Source organism: Molothrus aeneus, chromosome 4 (assembly GCF_037042795.1).
Source record: "Molothrus aeneus isolate 106 chromosome 4, BPBGC_Maene_1.0, whole genome shotgun sequence".
Classification (NCBI taxonomy): Eukaryota; Metazoa; Chordata; class Aves; order Passeriformes; family Icteridae; genus Molothrus; species Molothrus aeneus.
This window is the reverse complement of record NC_089649.1, coordinates 62,492,506-62,513,591: the sequence shown is the minus strand read 5'-3', so window position 1 is coordinate 62,513,591 and position 21,086 is coordinate 62,492,506. Positions and strand designations below refer to the sequence as shown.

Genomic DNA, 21,086 nt, shown 5'->3' with positions numbered 1-21,086 from the left:
TCAGTCCAAAGGAGGAAAGGGAGGGGGAGAGATGAGCCCCCTCCAAGCCATAAGATGTCAGAGAAACTTATAGTGGGATTTTTTTTTAGCAAATGCATGGAAAAATCTTGCATTTATTAAGAATTTGATCTCTCAAACACAAACTCTTTTAGCATTTTGGAAGCAATACGTTAGGTTAGAGAAGGTTTTAGATCCACTGAGGTCTGATGAAAATATAAATGAGCAGAGGGAAGGGATCTGTGAACTTTTGTGCTGTGTGTGCTGTTATCTATGTTTCTAGATAGCCACAATACAAAATCAAACCTGTTATAACTCTGTAGTCAGCAATTTGAGGGAAGAAAATGTTTGCTGAATATTTTACTTTTAGTGTTGGACCTCAGGCAGCTGAACCAAAGAAACTTTTGGGTTGAATTTTCTAAGCCTGACATGCTAATAAACATCAATAATGCAAAGAAAGTTTTTGGGGACTTCTGAAATGATTTCTTGTATCTATAATTTATCACACATGATTTCATAAGCACAGTTTGAAGTATTTGTCAATATCTTTACCTTCTCATCTTTATTTCAACAGCTCAGAATTACAATGATCTCACTTCTATCATGCTCCTCCTAACAGTGGCAGCTGACACATATAGATTCAAATCTTGTTTCTAGTGTAATTTTTCAGTGAAAGAAGATGTAACTGATCCGTTTTAATGAACACTGCAGAATGACACTTTCCTACCCAGACTACTTTTTTCCTTTAGACTTTTATTAATTATAATTATTTAATTAATTATAAATTACACAGAATATTTCAAAAATATTATTTGTGTTTTTAATTACTCTAAGTGTACTGATGAACTCTAGCAGCAGACACTCTTTACTCAATGAGGATGTTACACCCTCAAAGTCTGCTTTTGAATGTCAGCTATGGAGCAGAGTTTCTGAACTCCAAAGTTCCTTTAGCCAGCTTTACAAACACTTAGGAATAGTCCTTTCTTCTTTTATTGGAAAAAGACCAAATCTCTTACAGCTGCTAAGAAAATCTCCAGAAGAGAGTATAACTAATATAGAGAATTTGAAGCTATATCCCTGAAGAATAAACTAATCTCATTTCAGTGGACTCTTCTGCCAACAGTACTTAAAAGATAATACAGTTATTTCACTTGTGCTTAAATCATGAACCAGAGGAAAAGTTGTGTGATGCTCTGCAGGCTAAACACAGAGCAGGGCCCTCTGCTGAGCTTCTGAAAATACCAGGCAGATAAGGTGCATACAGGAAAAGGAAAGCTCAGTTGCATACTTTTTCTTTTTGAGGGAGAAATGTAAGACAAAGTCAGGATTTTTTTTTGCAATTTCATTTACAATCATCCTACTACCACAACATAAGTGCACTGGACTGGTGTGAGCATTGTGTCCACACATCCATTCACAAGGACAATTTGTTGTTCCCCAGCTGGCTTTAGGACAGGACCTCTTCTATCTTATAAAGCACAGATGCAATGGACCCTGATAATCTGACAGCTTCTTCCTTCTTGGTTGACATTTTAGAATAAATTCTAATATTTTTTCCCAAATACAACAAGCATTTTCTTATAAACTATCTGTTTTTTTCAATTTCAGTAGTGGTTACTTTTGGTTTGGTTAAAATTCCCCCACTCTTCTCAGAGTACTTTGCAATAAAAATGTTCTCACCTCAGCAGTCTGGGACCACTTGTTTGTTTAGTAGTTTTACTTAGGTAAACTCAGGGCTTTCTGGGTAACTTTTTAATGTTTTGCATTCAACTGCTGAGTTTTCCAATGAAATTCAGACTAACTTTCAGATCAGACATGTCTTCCTCTAGGAAAAGAAACATTTCTTGACCAAGTGTACGTGTGGGATAAAGCAAGTGCAACACACCAACACTTCAGATCACATAACAGGGTGGTTACAACACTTCAGAATTAAAATATTCCAACTTGACTGCAGGCTGACATAAATAAAAGTAGCCTCAATATGCTTCTTCCCTTCCCCGTGAACATAAACTCCCATTATCTCCCTTGTGCTTGTCTGACACCATGTTGAGCCTCTTGGGAAAAATAGTTCTGCAAAATGTAATTTTAGAAAAAATTTTGGAGGGATTAGTTTTCTTATGCATATGAGTTTTTTGCACTTTATAGAAGTTCTCCTGAAAGATTAGCTAGTGTATGACCTAGTTCTTCATAATTTTTGCATTAGTGCTTCACCAGGTAATTTCACTGACCTGAACTGCATTATATCAGCATGAAAATAGTGCAAAGGAGGTGACTGCAAAGCTCTTTGTGTTTGTCTTAGTAGGTTTATAAATGTATATTTCATGATACAACCATTATATATTTTGTAGTTTTAAATAACTATACTGAAATTCTAAGAATTTAGAATTTTAATAGAAGTTAAAAGTTTAATGAGAGACTTTTGGTATTATTTTAATAAAATCTTTTATTTTATATAGCTACCTCTCTTTTTCCCTAGATGCCTCAATATTTTCTTCCTCTAGTTCAGTGCAGCATTGGGCAAACACCAATAGTCATCTGAACTTCCACAGTTATGCCATATTCATTATTATTATGCTCATGAATACCATGATTCAGTTAATTACCACTGGCATGTAATAGTACACGTGTCAAAATGTGAATCATAAGCATCAGTCCCTTCTATGATAATTATTATTCAATTTTACTTCAAGCAGGAAACCTTTTGTTTCCAGTAGTCCAGGTCATTATGAAGGGCAGCAATTGTCTGCAAACACTAATCCAGTAGAGTCTGCTCTGGACAAATGTCTTCCCTACCTCCAGTGGATCCCTTCATTGTTAAACATTTGATGCAGTTCATTTGGATGAATATTAATGAAGAGACAACTTCAAACAGGACATCTGAAAACAAAACCAAATCCAGACAAACATGCTCGCTGATGTGCAGGAGCCTCCAATCAAAGGCCATCTGAAAACTTGCTGTGTTCCTTAATCTGCCCCTCTCATAATCTTGGAATATAAAGTTTATCCAAAAAGTAACATGCTCCCCATTGATACTGACTGATTTTTAGCAATTGGCTTAAGGGCACTGCTGTGCTTAGAAAACAGATCAAAATTATACAAATGTTTTCACTTAGTAGTTTAAAATGGCATTGACTCTTGGCAAGCTGGTTACTCAGGAAGACAAAACTATGATTTTATTCATACAACCTAAAAATCCATCTGCTTATGACTGATTTGTGTTCCAGGCTTTGCTGCCTTCCCATCCACTTCAAAAGACACACCTTTAATGATTCAGTCAATGCTTTACACAGCCAGATTGTTCTCTTATTGTTTATTTCCTATAATTTATTTCCCAATGCCTAAATGCTTTTTAACAACAATGTTTTTCCTGCCATGTTTGTCCAAACAGAAGAGCTACCGTGGTTTTTCCCTGCCTAGGGTTCACCTTGGCTGGCCACAAGGTGGTCACAAGCTATTCTCTCACTGCCCCATCTTGGCAGGACAGAGATAGAAAATATAATGAAAAGTTAAAGAGTGGAGATAAAGACAGGGAGCTCACTCACAAATTAGTGTCACAGGTGAAACAGACTTGACTTGGGGAAGAGTAATTTAATTTATTGCTAATGAATAACAGGGTAGAATAATGGCTCACCTTGGCCTTCACCACAGGCTGCAGGGGTGTCTCTGCCCTGGCACCTGGAGCATCTCTTCCCCATCTTTCTGCACTGACCTTGGTATCTGCAGGGCTGTTCCTCTCACATATTCTCACACCTGTTGTGCACTTTTTACCCTTTCTTTAATCTCTTATCACAGAGGCACCACCAGCATCACCCCAGGCTCAGTCTGGCCAGTAGAGGGTTTTCCTTGGAGCTGGCTGGAACTGGCTCGGTCTGACACGAGGGCAGCTCCTGATCTCATCCCACAGAAGCCCTGAACACTCCTGCTACCACACCTTGCCACATGCACCAGTCACACACTTCATTACACAGAAACAGAAACAAAACCTTTTTCAAGTGATTAAGTCAAATAATAAAAAATTCAATGACAAAGGCTTAGTGAAATCCTCTTTGCATTTCTCTCCTTGAGGACATAACATAGCTGACATCCTCTCTTTCACCTGACACTTGAATAGCCAGGCACTCAGTACATTTGACATAAATGGGTACAGCTGTGACTGAGTATCTGCATGGAATTTCATGATGAGAACAGAACTTTGTTCCCAGAGAACAACTGCTTCATCAAAATAAACTCATCATTTTTTCCTTTAATGTTCTTACCTCTCAGAAAATGGAAGACCTGTAGCTAAAAATAAGAACAACAGATGCCCATAGCATAGGATCCAAATATCCAAGTGAGTCAAGGATAAAGAATTCCTAAGGCTCTAGATAATCATAAAAGAAATGTGTTGAGCCCAATTCTCTGGTAATTACCAATTCCTTTCTTGCCATCCCAGGGTATATTTGTGCTGGTGTAGACAGCTGATTCACAATCTATTCTTTGCTAATGTATTACTAAGACCTATTTTGAGAAATCAAAAGGATTTCTCAATGCTGCATAAGCCTTGGGGACTGAGAAGAATAGCAGCAGACCTAGAGGAATCCCAAACTCCACTACTCTTTCTTCTTCTCAAGGATTACCACATAATGCATCACTTTTTAAAATGGGCTTCTTACACAAAAGCAGTTATAAACCATCTAATGGGTAGGTATTTGATTTTTGGCTGAGATAGTTCATATCTTTGCATTCCATGCTACAAATGCACCAAGAACTGAAAAAAAGCACTTATAAAGGATGGGTGCTATAACATCTCCTAAATAGAAATCATTACACTGAGGCAAATGCAGTTTGTAGGCACAAGTAAAACTGGTCAAAACAAGTGAAGTTTATTAATTTTACAGAAAAAAAAGTTGCTCAAAATTAAAAAAAATGGCTAATTAATATTTATACAGAAAAAACCCTTATTTTCTATATGTTGATACAATTTTTTTTAATTACAGTGTGACAGTATTTTTTGTTAGTTTCAAATCTGGCTTTCATGCTTTTGCTTTATAGCTCTTTGGTTTTAGAATAGGGTAGAATGAACTATTTCAGTTGGAAGGTATCTCCAACAACCCTCCAGTCTCACTGCCTGACCTATTTAACACTGACCAAAATTTAAAGCAAGTGGTTGATGGCATTGCCCAAATGCCTCTTAAACACTGACAGGCCTGGGGTATCAGCCAGCTCTCTGGTAAACCTCCTTTGCCTCCTAAAATGCTAGGAGAAGACCAGCTCTTATGAAGGCTTAGCCAGCTTTCTCTTCCAAAAGGATAAATGAATCAAATAGGAAAATCAGCTAGGATGGTGTAAGAAAAGATCACACTGTATCACAGAAGAAAATATTTTGTGGTCCTAAATTAGAGAGGGTTGTATACACTTTCTACTGATGCCAATAATATTTTCATTAGTTCTACTATCATGAAAGATCAAATTCCACACATAAAATCTAAAAATATATTTAAGGAAGGATCAAGAACAAGAAAGTAAATAAACCCTTGAAGATGATATTAATATATTGCTCATAAATCTATAATATGTATCTGAACATAAATATTTAGAATACTCAGTCTCAACTGACCTTCCCTTAATATAAATACATAACACATTCTATCAAATTAATTGTATTTAGATTTTAATTTCTTTTTGAAAACAAAAATAAGAGCTTATTCAGGAAATGCATGAAGATCTGGCTGCTTCTGGAGGCACAGAAAAAAAATGGTTTCTACAAAGCACAGGAAAATATTATGACTGATAATATTTGTAGTTACCAGACTAAAATAAAAATCTTAGGCTATATGATTAAACTCAGTGGCAAAGATCAAATTGAAATCAAAGAGGAAACATCTGCTAAAGATCTGCCCAGTGAAATGTTCTTGGCACAGCCAGCCACGATCAGCAAGAGACATGCCCTCATTTATCATGAGATGTACAATTAGTTTGGCACAATATTTTTAACACATCAGATGTACACTGACAGGAAAACAACACTAGACTTGTCCCCACAGTGAAGCTACTACAAAGCCCAATTCTTACATCTGTTGAAAATTACACAAACACTTGTTTCTATCTATCACTCAGATAATTTGGGTGACAAAGGCCATAAAATACTGGAAAGTCTCACATGACAGACAAACTCCCACTGGAAAGCCATCATGTCCAACTCTCCACTCACAGCTCACTCTTTATATATTGCAAATTTCCATATGAAATGGAAGTAAAATATATATCTTTATTTTATGTAAGTTTATGAGAAGGATAATTTGGTAGTGCTGCACTGAACATCTGCTTCCAAACCCTTGTTATTGCTGGCTGATACAGTTTTTGAGAGAAATCACTCTGGTGATAGAGAAAAGAGGAAAACAACCCCCTAGAAAATATTTCTACTGGTTATAAATATACAGAATCTTCAAATTTATAATTCTTATTTGTGAGGAATGTGACATTTATGAACAACCATGACTTTGAAGTACTACATTGAAGTTATTCCTATCAAATGATATAAGGAAACATAGGGATTCTGAAACACAGCAAAATACAGACTTAATATTAAACATGCCCTTGTAGGCCTTGATCCTTACATACAGAAAACAATGACAAATTATTTGGGTAGGAGCAAAACTGAGACACATTTCAGTGGCTTTCTGTATTTTTCATTACTTAAGTATCAGATGAGCATAAACTCCAATAAAAAAAAGTCTGTGAGAGAGAGGCTCCCACTCTTGTTTCTCACCTGTTAGTGACTTGGATGGTTTCCAGACTTCATGCATTTTAAAATATTTTTATTAAAGATATAACCACATGCCCTCATGATTTACATCCTATATAATCTTGCTGGGGAAGAATTGGTTATAACACAGATATGACATTTCTGACATACAGTGCTACTTAAAAACAATTATACCTTTCCACAGGGTACTTAAAAGACCTGCAAAGTGTATGGCCTATGAAACTCCATCTGCTGTGCAGAAATAAGCTGTTCAATAGCTGTCCAAATCTATACTTTGCAGGAGCAAGTAAGCAGAAAGTGTCTGCTCAACTCAACTGTTTCAGCAGATGAAGCTGAGGCAAACTGCAATAAATCAGATGAATGTTCTACAACCCAACTATAGGCTACTTATACAAAATTATGGGCAGTAAGTAGGTTGCAGATTGAAAATGAGGCACTTGGAAGTGTGAAAAACCTTGTGTGTGTTGTGCCCAGGGCTGATGAGACCAACAGGGCAGCAGGGCAGGTTGGGTCTTGTGCTCCCAGCTCTTTCAGACAGGGTTTGAACTGTCCCTGTGTCCCTGCCCCAGACTCAACCTTCCCCCTGCCTGGCTTCAGCAGCAGCAGCAGCAGCATGCCCTAGGCTCACCAAATTATGCTTTGGCAGTGGCCATGTATCTGCAGGCACCATAACTCCTCTGTGTGCTTTGTAATCAGTTTGTGCAGGTTTTGTTCTGTTGCTTTGTTTTATCCTGAGTATGGCCAGGATGAGTCTTTATTTAAACACAAGTTATTTATTTAAACAACTCCATGAAAAACTGGGAGGGTCACAGACTAAACCAAGATCAGGCATCTATTGCAATACTGGCAACACCCCCAGCACACCACTAAATTACCACCAAAAGCCAGATATGTTTCCACAGACATATGGAAAATTATACTTTGCACAACTGACAAGGATCAGAGTCTACTTAGAAGTTAAGAGCCATTTAGGGAACACAAGTGTTTAATGTAGTATGACTTAAACCTGTAATAAAAAAATACATACTTACACACCAAAATTAAATGTGAAAGGTGAGAGTGTGAAACTGACCAATTTAAAAAATAAAATAAATTAAAACAGTATCAAAAAGTTCATTTTGGTTTTAAAGAACCTATACCATTTTTAAAATAGTTTTATTTGTTAAAATAAGGACAATAACAAATAACTTTTCAAACATTTTGTCAACCTGTTTAAATCACTTCCTAGATACTTTGTGAGAAATATATACACTGTGAGATACCTGCACAATACTTGAGATGAAAATTAAATAATTAGATATATATGTTCTCAATAAAGTCACATTTTCACCAGTTTCCTAACTGGTGAAATCATACCTACTAACTGGAATCATATATACACTTGCACTTTCCAAGTGCATGTATAATTCCAGTTAGTAGGTACGATCCAGCCTCTCTTAAAAAAATTTATAGATATTTCTCTGCAAAAAAGACTCTTCTCCTTTCTAAAGATCAATTTCACCAATAAAATGGAGAGCAATTTCATTCAACATTGCAGCTTTCTTTAAATCTTGGGCTCCATAGATCCAGACCTATAACCCTTGCATGTGCTGATACTCAGTATGATCCCTGGCATGAGTATGGCTTTGCAATAGAGGATACAGAAACATTGCCATCATCTGCAAAGGGATGCCAAGACTCACACCATCCCCATCCATACCTCTGTAAATATCTTCTTGGATTAGAATGAAACGCTTTTGCTGCTCATTTTATTATTTCAAAAATAACAGACTTCTTACCAAAAAAAATGATCTTTAGAAACTCGTTCCTGCAGAAGATTCCATTTTTTCCCCAAGTCAATAGATACATAAATCTAGAAAAGGAGAAAAGAAGGTGAAAAATTAGTTTATAGGAAACTGATAATACTGTACATCTTCAAAGACAGGCCCTATATCACTATTAGAAAGACAGATTGTACACAAATTAAAGAAAAAAATGAAACAAGCCCAAAAACACATTACCAGGAGTTCAGTACCTTGTTTTCCAGAGTAACTGCCTTTCATAGAGAAACTATTTTAAAATATCATCTATAATAAAGAAAATGCTGCAACAATGACTTTTTGTTTACTGTGAAAACACAATTCATTTAGGGTCAGATTTTTTTTTACCTCAGCATGGTTACACAAGAGGGATGGTAAAAGGGCACTTCTTCCCATTCATTGACCAAAGAAGCACAAATGTTTCTTTAATGCTTCAAGCCTTAATGCCATCAAAACTACTTAAGCTAGGAAGTCAGTGGATTTAAAACTCTGCTAAAATAGGACCAAAATATATTACAGAAATGCTTAAGAGATTTGATGAGAGATGGACTTATGGGCTTGCTCCACAGACACTAATTTATAACCCATGAGAAGTGGTCCTTCAGCACAGAGGCACAAAATGGCCTGGAGGAGAAGGATTCCAACTCCACCTTTTCCATAAACAGTTCCCCTCTGGCAAAAAAACCAAATGCTAATGACATGGATGGATATCAAAAGTGCCAATGAAAGATGTTTTCCCCCAGAATAATGTGGGATCTAAAATAGCTCTTAACAAATCTCCTTCCTTTAGCATTTGCCTTCAAAATGTGTTTCCTCAAGTTAAAATAGGAAGTTTCTATCAGACTTCTAAAAAGACAGATTTAAAGCCCCCTGCTGTCTGCATGCATTTCTTATTTGATCCAATTTACATAAGATGGGTTTTCTCTTGATATCTCTAATAAGGAGGATAAAAAGGCAAGGAAAACTGTTCTTCTCTGATGTAGAATTCACCAATTCAGTAACTGAGTGTTCTGGGGGAAAAGTATCTTAATAGGAGTAGTCAGGAATGCTTATGTTTTAAAATGATAGGTTCAATGACAAAAGATAAAAAGCCCCCACAGTTCTGTATTATGTTCTATTATAGAAAAACAGCAATATTAATATGTAAAGGCTGAGGTAAAGCAGCATAAACTCTGTGGGTAAATCTACTGAAGTTTGAATTAGAGATAGAATTTCCCAGTTACTCTGCAATTCACAACAACTGGGATTCCTTCCATTGCACACTTGATTAAAGTAGACAGACCACAGAGTAGGAAACTACAATGAGGACTCAGGCTGCTTATTGACCCAGTCAATGCAGAGAAAAATGATTGGGGATAAAAAATTCTTCATCCTCAGATCTAAATGATGGGGCTGCAGAGCCAGGATCCTGATTTGCCTGCTAAATTTTTGCTATTAATTTTATGTGGCTTAGGATTTGCTGCAGCCAGGGTGTTTTATAGGATCCTGCTCTGAGCAACCTCCCTGGGGGGTTGGATGTGGCTGTGAATGAACTGGACTGGACTGAGCAGGGTGAAGAACCTGAGCTGCTTACTTCTTCAAACACCTGTGACCACAGGCATTGCAGAGAAGATAACCATTGGGTTTACCATTTTTCTAAACATAGAAAACCGTGCTCACTGAGTAACCTCCCTCAGTGGACTGCTTAAATCTGGGAGAGATGATCATTTAATACACTATCCCAACCCTGTTGTCTGAGCTGCAAAGAAAGCCAAGAATTCAGATGTTCCCAGCAAGGGGGAAGAGAACTGTTTAGGATAAGGGACAACATTGGCACATGAACAAAGGGATGTATTTTTGTCATCAGTGAATTTCAGCAGAAAATGAAAGATTCTTGCTCTTTGAACAGAGACACCTGTACAAGAGAAGCCAAAGGCCAAACCAAATCCACCCCTACTTCCCCAAACCCAAACTATCTGCTCACACACACATTTAAGATCAAAGTCTGGGAGCTTATGAGTGAACAGTTTGGCTTTCTGCAGAGGGAAGAAGCCCCTGCAATCTCACTGTTAGGGAGAGTGAAGTAAGACTAATAAGGCATATTCACACTCAAATGAAATTTTAACTGACACAGTATATGAAATATATAAAAAATAACATGGAGATAAAAAATAACTTGCATACACATTGAACTTTCTGCAATAAAAAATCCAAGTGATCCATATGTATTTTTTTTTCAACAGGCACTTGTGATAAAACTCTTAAATGAGATTAGATAGGATGTGAAAACAGTTATTTTAGTAGACAGCTAAAATCTCTGGCTGAAGCAAACAGATCTAATAGGTCTTATAATTTTGCCTATGCTCACTTGTTCAATAAATGTGCGGAGAAGCATTTTAAAAAATATTGAAAATATTTTTCTGTTTTGCCATTACTTCATCCTTTCTCCTTCCAAATGAAAAATTAAATCTATTGCATCCTTGACAATTAAAAAAAAAATAAATCTAGAAGCATTTATGTAAGCTCAGCAAATAGATGATTGTTATTCATTATAACTGAGGGGTTGCCAGAAAAAGAGTGTATAGATTTGAGTCAGTAAATGGATTAATCCAACTACATTGACTGGATTTGCATTCATTTATGATGTCAGCTAGAGGCTAGAGATTTATTTAAACAGAATCTAGGGTTCTGAATGAAAGAACAACACATATTTTGCAATATGAAATAAGCCCTAAATCGAATCAAAAGTTGTGAAAAAGGCCAAGATGCTCCAGTAGACAAAGAAGCCTTGCTGACTTCTATTTCTGAAGGACCTGATTCCTTGCATTCCTTGCAGTCTCCTTGCAGTCTCTTACAAAGTGCCTTTGTAAGGAATTATTTGAGTAACAGAAGCTAATTGTTTCTCCAGTTTAGAGTTTTAGATTGCATTACATTCTGATACTACTTTTTTTTAGGGAAGGTAAAGTTACTTAACTCAAAAACCTAGAGTGTACTGACTCCTCAGGGCAATTTCAGATCAACACTATCTCTCATGATCATTGATTTTAGTACAGTGACCTTTTCTTGTGTCAAGTTGCAATTTTGATTTTCAACTCCTTCTCTGCAAACATCACTTTATCTTCCTCTCCCTTCTAGACCAAATAGATCAGATTTCATACAAAACATAAGCAGGTTACTGACCCAGTTATAGTCAAAGGCATCCTTCATTCCTACACATCCAAGGTAAAGATGTAGGACTTGTCAAGGAAGTCTTTATGGTTGACTCTTTTTTGTGTCATTGATGGCCTGAGAAAGTCCATCAGATTACCTAACCCTTCCAGCTATTCCTGCAGAACTATTCCTTGCTGAATAATTTTTATAGGTTTCTTTTTTTTTTTTTTTTTTTTTTTGGTCTAGTCACATTTTAAGCATGGCAAATAGCATCTCCCTTTTGGGAGATTCTCCAATTATAAAATGCCTGAAAAGCTTCCTAACATGCTTAATTGATCAAAGCACAAACCAACTGCTTCACTTTGTACTTCTACCTCCTGCTCTCTTCTGATAAATACTTCTACCCTCTTGTTGTGGGCTGGACAACTTGTTAATACACTTTGGACTGTTACATTTCATGATTCTGCCACTCTGAAAGTATAAAAAATTCAATAATTATATCTACTGTCAGGAACAAAAGTCAAACTTTAAAAAATATTTTCATAACAAAGGTTTTCATTGATATTTTCATAACAAAGGCTTTTCATTACTTCAGGCTCCCTGATGCATTTTATTTACATAACACGCATTCAAATTATTTGTAATTGTGTTAGGATTTCAAACCAAAGCTAAGTAAAATATTTTGTTTAATTTGTGACTTAGCTTGGTTTGCTATGTTTTTTATTCTAGTTCTACCTTAATTTGCAAACCCCTGTAAACATGAATTGGTTTGGGGTCAACTGTTAACTTATATATTTAAAAACATGTCCAAAAGGGTGACTTGGTACAACATCACTGGAATCAGTGCAGTATTTGGCTGCAGTATGTGCAACTTCTTTGACTAATCTCACCACCTAAACAATCACTTTCTGTGAGGTATGATGAGGGTAAAATGGGCTGGAGTTTACCAATTTAAGTTTAAAACAGGAGTTTTGGTAGAGGTGAGTCAAGGCTGGAATGAGAGCGAGTTTACAGCTGCAGTTTTGGCACTGTGAAAGAGAGATGAGCTACACACTTAGAGATGGTGTGCACACTCATCAGTGCTTAGCCCACCCCACCCAGAAAATTGACTTCACAGTTTAAGCACAAGAAATCTGAAAGAGGGTAAAAATTTACAAACATGAACAGCTCCTGAATCTGAAAGTGGTGTAAAGCCACTACAAGGGAGATAATTATTGTACATTTCTACAGAGTCACTGATTCCACAAATCTTATTCTTCTAAGTGAGTGTGCAGTTTGTTTTGTATGAGTTTATTTTATATCCTGTGAACAGCCTTTGGGGACAATATTTCAACTTCATTAACTTGCTACTGTACTATAAATTGTTTATGGTCACTTTCCAGGGAGGAGCATGTTTCATTATTATTTAACTATTATGCAGAAGGATAAATATTCCCAATATCAATATCAACTGAAAATGCCAGGATTGAAACTACTATAACCACAAAGATTTGGACATCAATAAAATAAATATTTAAATAAATCTCAAAACCACTATATGATTCCCTTCTGGGCAATTGTTATTTCATAAAACCCAACACTAAGCAGCATATCAGAATTACTTTATTTAATAGAGCAATTCCTAAATTTCAAAGAAATTCTGTATCTTCAAGCCTTACCTTGCCTTCCTTGGTATAAGCAAGTACTTTATCTTCTTCTTTGGGGTGAAAAAGGAGAGTTTCCACAAAGAAAGCAATGGGTTGTTTCTGGAAAGTGGCTCCTTCATCCGTGCTTATGAAAAGGCTTTGGTCACGGTCATTATGGGAAGAACTTACAAGAATTATCTAAAAGACAAAAACAACAAGAAACCTTCAGAAGCCTGATTTCTCTGTAACAGGAAACAGAGCCTTATTTTCTTTGTGTTAATGTCAGATTTTGTACACACCTTATCTTACAATGCAAAATTCTGCAGACAAGAAACTCAAATCACCTAAGATAAAAGGATTGCAAGGTTTAATTAATCTTCCCTGAGCAAACTCGTGAATGTTACATTCTATGACTTCTCTTGGAATCCACACCAAACTGGTTATGCTTCTCATCTCTGCTCAGAATGACTGCCTTGGGTTTTGGTGCTTGTACAAGGTTCATGAGGCCACATGATAAAATCTTCAGACTAATGAAAAAAAAAAGATACTACTAGTAATGACTTATTTAAATACGTCCATATAAATGCATCTCTTTATTTAGTGAGGCTACTAAATGTAAGAGCAATCATTGCCATAGCAGAAGAATGACTGAGGAGAAATAACTTCTTTATAATAGCTCTCCATTGTTTCATCATTCTCCTCTTCCTGACAAATTTTGAATAAAAAGGCAATTCACTTTGATGCAGAAGAATACACAACAAATTATCTGCATTTCCTTCCCAGGTCCAAACAATGCCTTGGCTCAAGATAGTATCTTGAGCTGTTTCCTTGTGTGATCTTTGTGGAACAAAGAAATTCTCCCCACATTATTTAGTTACAATTTCACTCATTTCAACTTCTTCACCTTTTGCTATAACATCATGGTTCTAAAACTGCCAATGTGAGGATCCATTTTGATTGTTTTTCCAGATCTAAAAAGTCCAGTTGGCATTCAAAAATCTGCCTTTATCAACTGATAGCCTGCAAACAAACTGGATTTTCAAAGTCCAACTGGGCTCTCTCTAGCTCATACTTCAAAAACAATTTTAAAAAATCCTTAACTCAAAATGTATTTAGAATATTCAGCAAATGGTGCAGAAAACACCACAGAATACTGATCACTGTGATACAGTGACTGTAAATTGCTTACAGAGATAAATGGCAATGATTTATGCAAACGGAATCACAATAATGTGACTACAGAGAAGGAAAGAGATTAACAAAAACAGTACAGTTTTAATGTAGTCACTTTTTTAGAGCAGAGCTGAAGTTAAAATTTTGAAACTTCTAATGAATTATACAGATATGACAGCTGGGCTGAGCTTTTACTGCAATTGGTCTTGGGGGGAAAACTATAAATTCAACATTTACAGATGCTCCAATTTGACAAGTAACTTAAGCATGTGCACTTTTCCTTGAGGCACATACACAGTGGCACTAATTTCAAGGGCTTTCATATACCTCAAATAGGGCACTTATTGAAGTACATTGTTCAACAAGAGAGACAACTGCAGATACTTCAGGGTTCGTGGTCCAGTGCTGAAATCCCACACTAAAGCACATATTAAGGCAAATCTATTCCATTAGCTGAGTGACTAGGTCAGTAAGAAGAGCAAAATAATAACCCATTACATTGTAAAATCTTGTAATTTTTAATGATATAATTTACCCAAGAAAAAGAAAATGACATTTTTATTGGAAAGTCTCTGTAAATGACACCTTCACAAATGCCTTCTCTTATTTCTATTGTATCCAATGGCTTTCTGTCTCTTGGGCTTTTTGTCCCTTCAGTGTCTGTTTAATTCACTACTATCTACACTCCACCAGTAGCTGCTGGTGGCCTAGATACAGCATTCAGAGATGCTTGTGACACACTCATTTATTAGGTTTGCTGCAGCAGGCATGGCATGAACCTGAAATTGAATGTGGCTGCCATGTGCAGCCCTGTCCCTGTGCCTGCATCTCAAGGGGGAGGGAAGAAGTGTTTATGCCAAGCACAGACATCTGTACTTTCTTGCCAGACTCCTGTCTGTGACTTAGGCTTAAAATATCTATTTTCTCTTGGAAATAAATAAATTCAAACTACTTTCCTGCTGAGTGAGGTACACAGAGCTCATTCCTGTTGGTTCGTGACCAGAACATAGAGAGAAGGACCTGCTCCCCAGAAAAGGCATGAACTGCACTAGACCAGAACAGTAATCTCTGGACCACAGAAATACTGTCTTGCCTTTTTTTCTTTCTGACCCTATAAATCTTACACTTCCAAAGATATCAAAATTATGGCTTCAAAATAATAAAGGACTGAGATTCATAAAGTAGCGAGTGGTTTTCACTGTTAATGAGGCTTAAAGATAGGCATGACTAAGTTTCATAATGTGGACTCAATAGCACTGAAATCATAAGAAAAATGCTTGTTATAATGTAATGCAAACACACTGTGATATTTGCTAATGCTGTCCTTCAGAAAATATTATGTATCTTTTAGAGCTAAATCTATTTTTAAAAATAGCCTAAAGATTGTAGACTTGCAAGCATATATGGCAGGGTTGCTAACTATTCTTTTATTCACACACATCATAATTCATTTAAATCAATATTTTTGAATTTCACTCAGTGCTGTGATTTATATTTCCATAGTTTAAAGTGATCATTATGTGTCAGACATACAGATTTCCTCCCACAGCTAACACACCGGGTGCTCAGACTTGCCTGCTGGCTAACACCAGTTATTTAGGAAAATGCTCCAGAGTAAATATTGTATCCACATTAGATGTTTCCATAGCAAGTTTTATTTACTTTGTAAGTGGAACAAGTAGCAAAACCCTCCTGCAAGCAGCTGATGAAGGGATGCAACTGGGATATACTGTCTGGAGAGCCAACTAGCAGTGATGGCTTTACCTCAAAATCAACTTCTTCCTTGAATAACTGTGTATTTAAAAACCAGAACAGATTTTAAGCACAGATAAATTTGAGCTCCTTATAAACATTTTCCATATCATTTCTCACTCCTGTGAGATTCTTTTTTTTTTCAATTGTAGCATTATATTATGTTGTTTATCTCAAACATCAGTACATAATTTCCATCCAGCTAAATAAACCACAATAACATGTGTATATATTCAGGTCTTATGTAAGTCTACAACTGCCAGTAGCTACACAGAAGTAAAAAAATATATTTCAAGGAGATAAACAGCCCTATGGATTGTAAAGACAAAGAGTAAAAATAATATCTGTTATAGATGAACAAAGGGAAAAGGAAAAAAATCCAATAAAAAAGAAAAATACCACACCATGCCAATATAGGAATTCAACCATTCCAAAACTAAATAAAAGCCACGCTTTTTCTCATTACAGGAAAAGTCAGTGAGGCAGGAGTTAACAGAAAAACCAAACAAATCTGAAAATAACATAATTAAATCCATTTGTTTAATCTCTCTTTCAAGACTGATTGGCCAATATGCCTGTCTAACCATTCCTACTATGAGTGGAATCACAATCTGAGCCCCAAAGAATGAAAAGATTCTGATGGCTTAGGCTACAGTTCTTTGCGTATCAGACTTTTTCTTTCACTGTTACCATGAAGATTTGGAATAATCATAGTGATTACTTGGGAGTCTTAACTGTAGATTTGGCAGCAATTCAAAGCTATGCTGCAATTTCAAGTGGCAATAAACAGAGGATATTAACATGCATCATTTGCACTGTGTCTGAAATATAACCCCCCTCCCCTCAGTTTAAGTCCAATCAAAATTTAAACTCAAGACAAATTTGATCTTAATCAGCACTTTCTCTAAAACGAGGCAATTTTCTAACATATTACAATTGTGCTGTCTCTTTCAACTGTAGCAACTGATCTTAATTTTAATTGTAGCTTTTATTTTCCTTTCTATTTCCCTCGTATTACAAAGGAAAAAAATAAAAAAGTAAAAATGCCCATGATTAATAAATTTTTACAGTCACAGCATCTGAATCGCTATAGGAGTCTTCTGCAGTGAGTGGTGAGAGATGAGACACTATTTTTTAATTCTAGAATCCTCCAGCAGGTCAGAAATCAAGACACTCCTCAGTGCTCCATGCTGACCCTGAAGGAAGAAACCTCCTTTGGGCAGAGGAAGAAATAAAAAAAATATAGAGACTCTTCATTTAAGCACACAGCAGACATGCACTGAGAAGCCAAGCATGGCCAGGAAGAACCTATCCTTTCTCAGCCATCCCCAGCAGGATGGCTGAACTCCCACTGGACATAGAGGATTCATCTCTGGAGATACAATCCTAAAGAATGCTGGACCCACCCACTCCAGGGAAAAACCCTTAATGGTGTGAACATATAAGCCATCCCCACTGAGGTCAAACAATTTCATAGAACACTTCCAGAGAGGGCTCATCAACAACTACTGTGAACAATATGCTTGCCAGCACCTCACCACCCTCACAGTAAAGAACTTCTCCCTAATATCCAGTCTAAATCTGCCCTCCCTCACCTTAAAGCCATGAAGAACATGCAGTGCTAATGCCTAGGTGAAGGTGCTTAGCCAAACTGGAGACAAGGCTGCTGAGCACAGGGCATCACCTGGCGACACCATCACAGAAACCTCTGTGCCTGCACAGCTCTGATGGGAAACGGCCTTTGTGCCAGCAGTGCCAATCTCAGGGCAGTATTCACAGAGCTTCACAGCACTGCAGTCACAAACTCAACATTTTTAAGACTAATTAACTCATCTATTTGTCTTGGGTTTATAATTTGTGTTATTCATGTGTTATTAGATACACCTGGCTGAGAGGAAGATTACTAAAGCTTCTGGTCCCACTTGTAAATGAGATGTGGCTTCTCAGGCAGCATTCAGAGAACACACAAAGTCGACTCCAAAGGATTATGATTTTTATTTTGGATGGTATGAGAGACCTGATAACTCAAGAGTGTCTAAGTGAGAGCGAAATATAGTCCCTTTACTCTCAGAGTGATGAAAAACAATACCTAAAAAATCAGACCAAGGTCATTCCAAGCAGAGAGTAAAATGAAATGTCTCCCAGATAGCAGTTTAATCTTGTAGATTTTCCCAGGAAGATGCATTACAAAATCACTCCTCACAAATGTGAAGTTATAAGTGGATCTAATAAGTCTGCTTCTGTGTCCAACTGAATTGGGTGGAATACATATAGAAAGGAATTTACAGACACCCCAGAACAGTATTTTACTTTTCATGTTAAGCATTCACAACTTCCTCTAGAACTGTTACTTTCTCTTGAAGAGTCCCTTTTAAGATGTCACACAGAAGCATTTCAAAACAGCAACTGGTCTCTAGGAGAAACACCATAAGGGAGGGGAAAATGGGAATATTAAGGATGATTCCTGAGAATTATTTGCTACACTAATCACATAATCTCAGGACACAACCCAAGCCCATCTGAAGCTATCCTGGTGGACCTAATGGAAAGCATGTATCACAGTTTCTTCTCCCCTGGGTTGTGGTCAGCTCATTAATCATTTGGATATCACAACAGAAGGTGCAATATTTTTTTGTCTAGTATCAGCAGCTTATTAGGCACTTTGGATGTGGAATGAATATTTAGAGGTCAGGATCTTAAAATAGGCTGGTTAGCAACTGGAGCAGTTGGTAATGTATGACATACTGAAGAAGGAGTGAATATCAGAGTTAGAACCTTAATAGAAAAATGTGTTCAGAGGAACTGGACAGAGCACAGTTGGCTTACATTGCACCTAGGCAAGCCTGAAATAATATAATCAGGTCATAAAAGAAAATAGTTTTGAAATAGTTGGCTTTCCTTTAGGAAAGAAATCAAGTTTGAGGGTGCTTACATATCATAGTAATGAATGCCTGCAGAGAACCAGCTATGGCTGTTCTGACTGGTATTGATGAACAGACTGAAATTTCTGCCCTGTTGGCAACCTGTATCTAACTAAATCAGCCAGATCTTTTCAACTAAATACCTCAAAGGGGCTGATGATGCCAAGTCTCTAGGGAATACCAATTACAACTCAGTTCATCAGTCTCTTTACTTAGAAAAGGGGAGGGATACACAAGCTGATCCCAAACCCTCCACAGGAACAAACCTCATGCATCTATAACCTGCTAGAACCAAAACGTCATTGCCACTTGACTACCATGACAGTGCAAATTTTCTTGAGAAATGCTCCCTTCAAAAACATTTCAGAGCAGTACCTCATCCTGCCAGCCTGAGAATTCAAAAAACACTGGCACACATTAAGCAAATTAGGAATTTTTGCAATATACTGAGAAAGGCATGAATATGCCAAAGGTCACAGTAAAAACAGAAGACTCCTTTGATCTTCTTGCAAAGTCCAATGTCAGCCTGGCTATTGCTAATTCTTCAGCAAAAGTGATCATTTGATATATCCCTTGTAGATTCCTACATCCAAAGTGGGCAAAACTTAATGTTGAGATGCTTTGAGGGGTGGTCCCCATATAGGTTTGTTCACATATTCACAAGTTTGGGTTTAAATCGATGCACTCCAGTACCAAGAACTAAATCAGATGGTCTTTTCCAGTATGCTCTAAATCAGCAGTTTGAGAGGAAAATAGCACTAGGAAAGGCATAGCACCAATTCTTGTCACAGCAGGGGAATGTTCCCTAACCTGGTTTTATATTGCCTATGAAACAAAAACATTTTTTGTGTCTAAGAGGTAAAAAAAGAAAAAAAAAGAAAAACGAAAGAAGAAGAAGAAGAAGGAAAAAAAATAGTATTAAAACCAGAAATGGGCAAGTTTAACTCTTTCCCACTAATACTTCCACAAACATTAGTATTTACTGGAAAAAACAGGCACACACTGACCTTTTTAGCTTAGGCATTCACAGATTACTCTAATTCAAGTGCTTATTTTGTAGACCTCCAACTAAACAGCAAATATTTTCTTCCTCAACACATCACAGAGCAAAAATATAAAACAATGCTTTCCAAACAGGATAATGGATGCATAACAAATGACTGCAGTATGTGATTTGATCTAAATTAATGAAGAAACAGTTCAAACAGTTCCTACCTACCAACCATTAATTTGTCAACAGCAAAATCTGCACTAAGCTCAAAGAGAAATTACATGGATGGTAATTAGTGACAGGGAGAAAACATGAAGGAAAAAAGGCAGTTGTGGTGGCTAAAATGATCACTTATATAGGATTGATCAGGACCTCATCATCTTCTGTAATAGATAAACATATTTCTGTCCTAAAAATACTAAAGGTATGCCTTTTGGTCCTTTACTATGAATCTCAGCTCTGTTATAAGGTTGTATAAGAATTTTCTGGGAAGACTACAAAAGTGAACTCTCAAAACATTGCTCTGGGGAATCTCACTTTGCACAATTTTTCCTCTCCAATCCCAAATACTCATCAGGTGTTTTCACAGGCAAAGGCCTTCCTATAATGCACCCAAGACATCCCCAACACTAGCTGAGGCATCAACTTCCAGCACATCTATTCCTCTCTCTCCCAGTTTTACAGAGCATTTCTTATGGAGATCAAGGTAATTAATAACTCTGCCAGAAGTTATGAAGAATAAGTAGCATTTTCCAAACTTGTAGGTAATAAATGTGTGTGTGTGAGTGTGAATATACACATTTGCAAACACAAACAAGGTCAAGGATCCAGATGGCCACCTCCAAAGCTGCTGACTCTAATCACTGAGAGCTTTGAAAGGCTCAGTGACTGCGAGTTCCTCAAGACTGGAAAACAATAAACATCATGCCTGTCTTAGCATTGTCTGCAAAGTGC

General features: G+C 36.8%; 1 protein-coding gene across 3 annotated transcripts in view; it reads right to left on the bottom strand.

Annotated features, from left to right (window-relative positions):
- SORCS2 (sortilin related VPS10 domain containing receptor 2) overlaps positions 1-21,086 on the bottom strand; it is a 537,400-nt gene that overhangs the window by 99,501 nt on the left and 416,813 nt on the right. For all 3 annotated transcript variants that reach the window (XM_066548660.1, XM_066548659.1, XM_066548661.1), the window contains exons 4-5: positions 13,329-13,493; positions 8,521-8,594 (exon numbers count right to left, since the gene is read on the bottom strand). In XM_066548660.1, the coding sequence (XP_066404757.1) occupies positions 8,521-8,594; positions 13,329-13,493 (239 nt within the window). The remainder of the gene's footprint in view (positions 1-8,520; positions 8,595-13,328; positions 13,494-21,086) is intronic.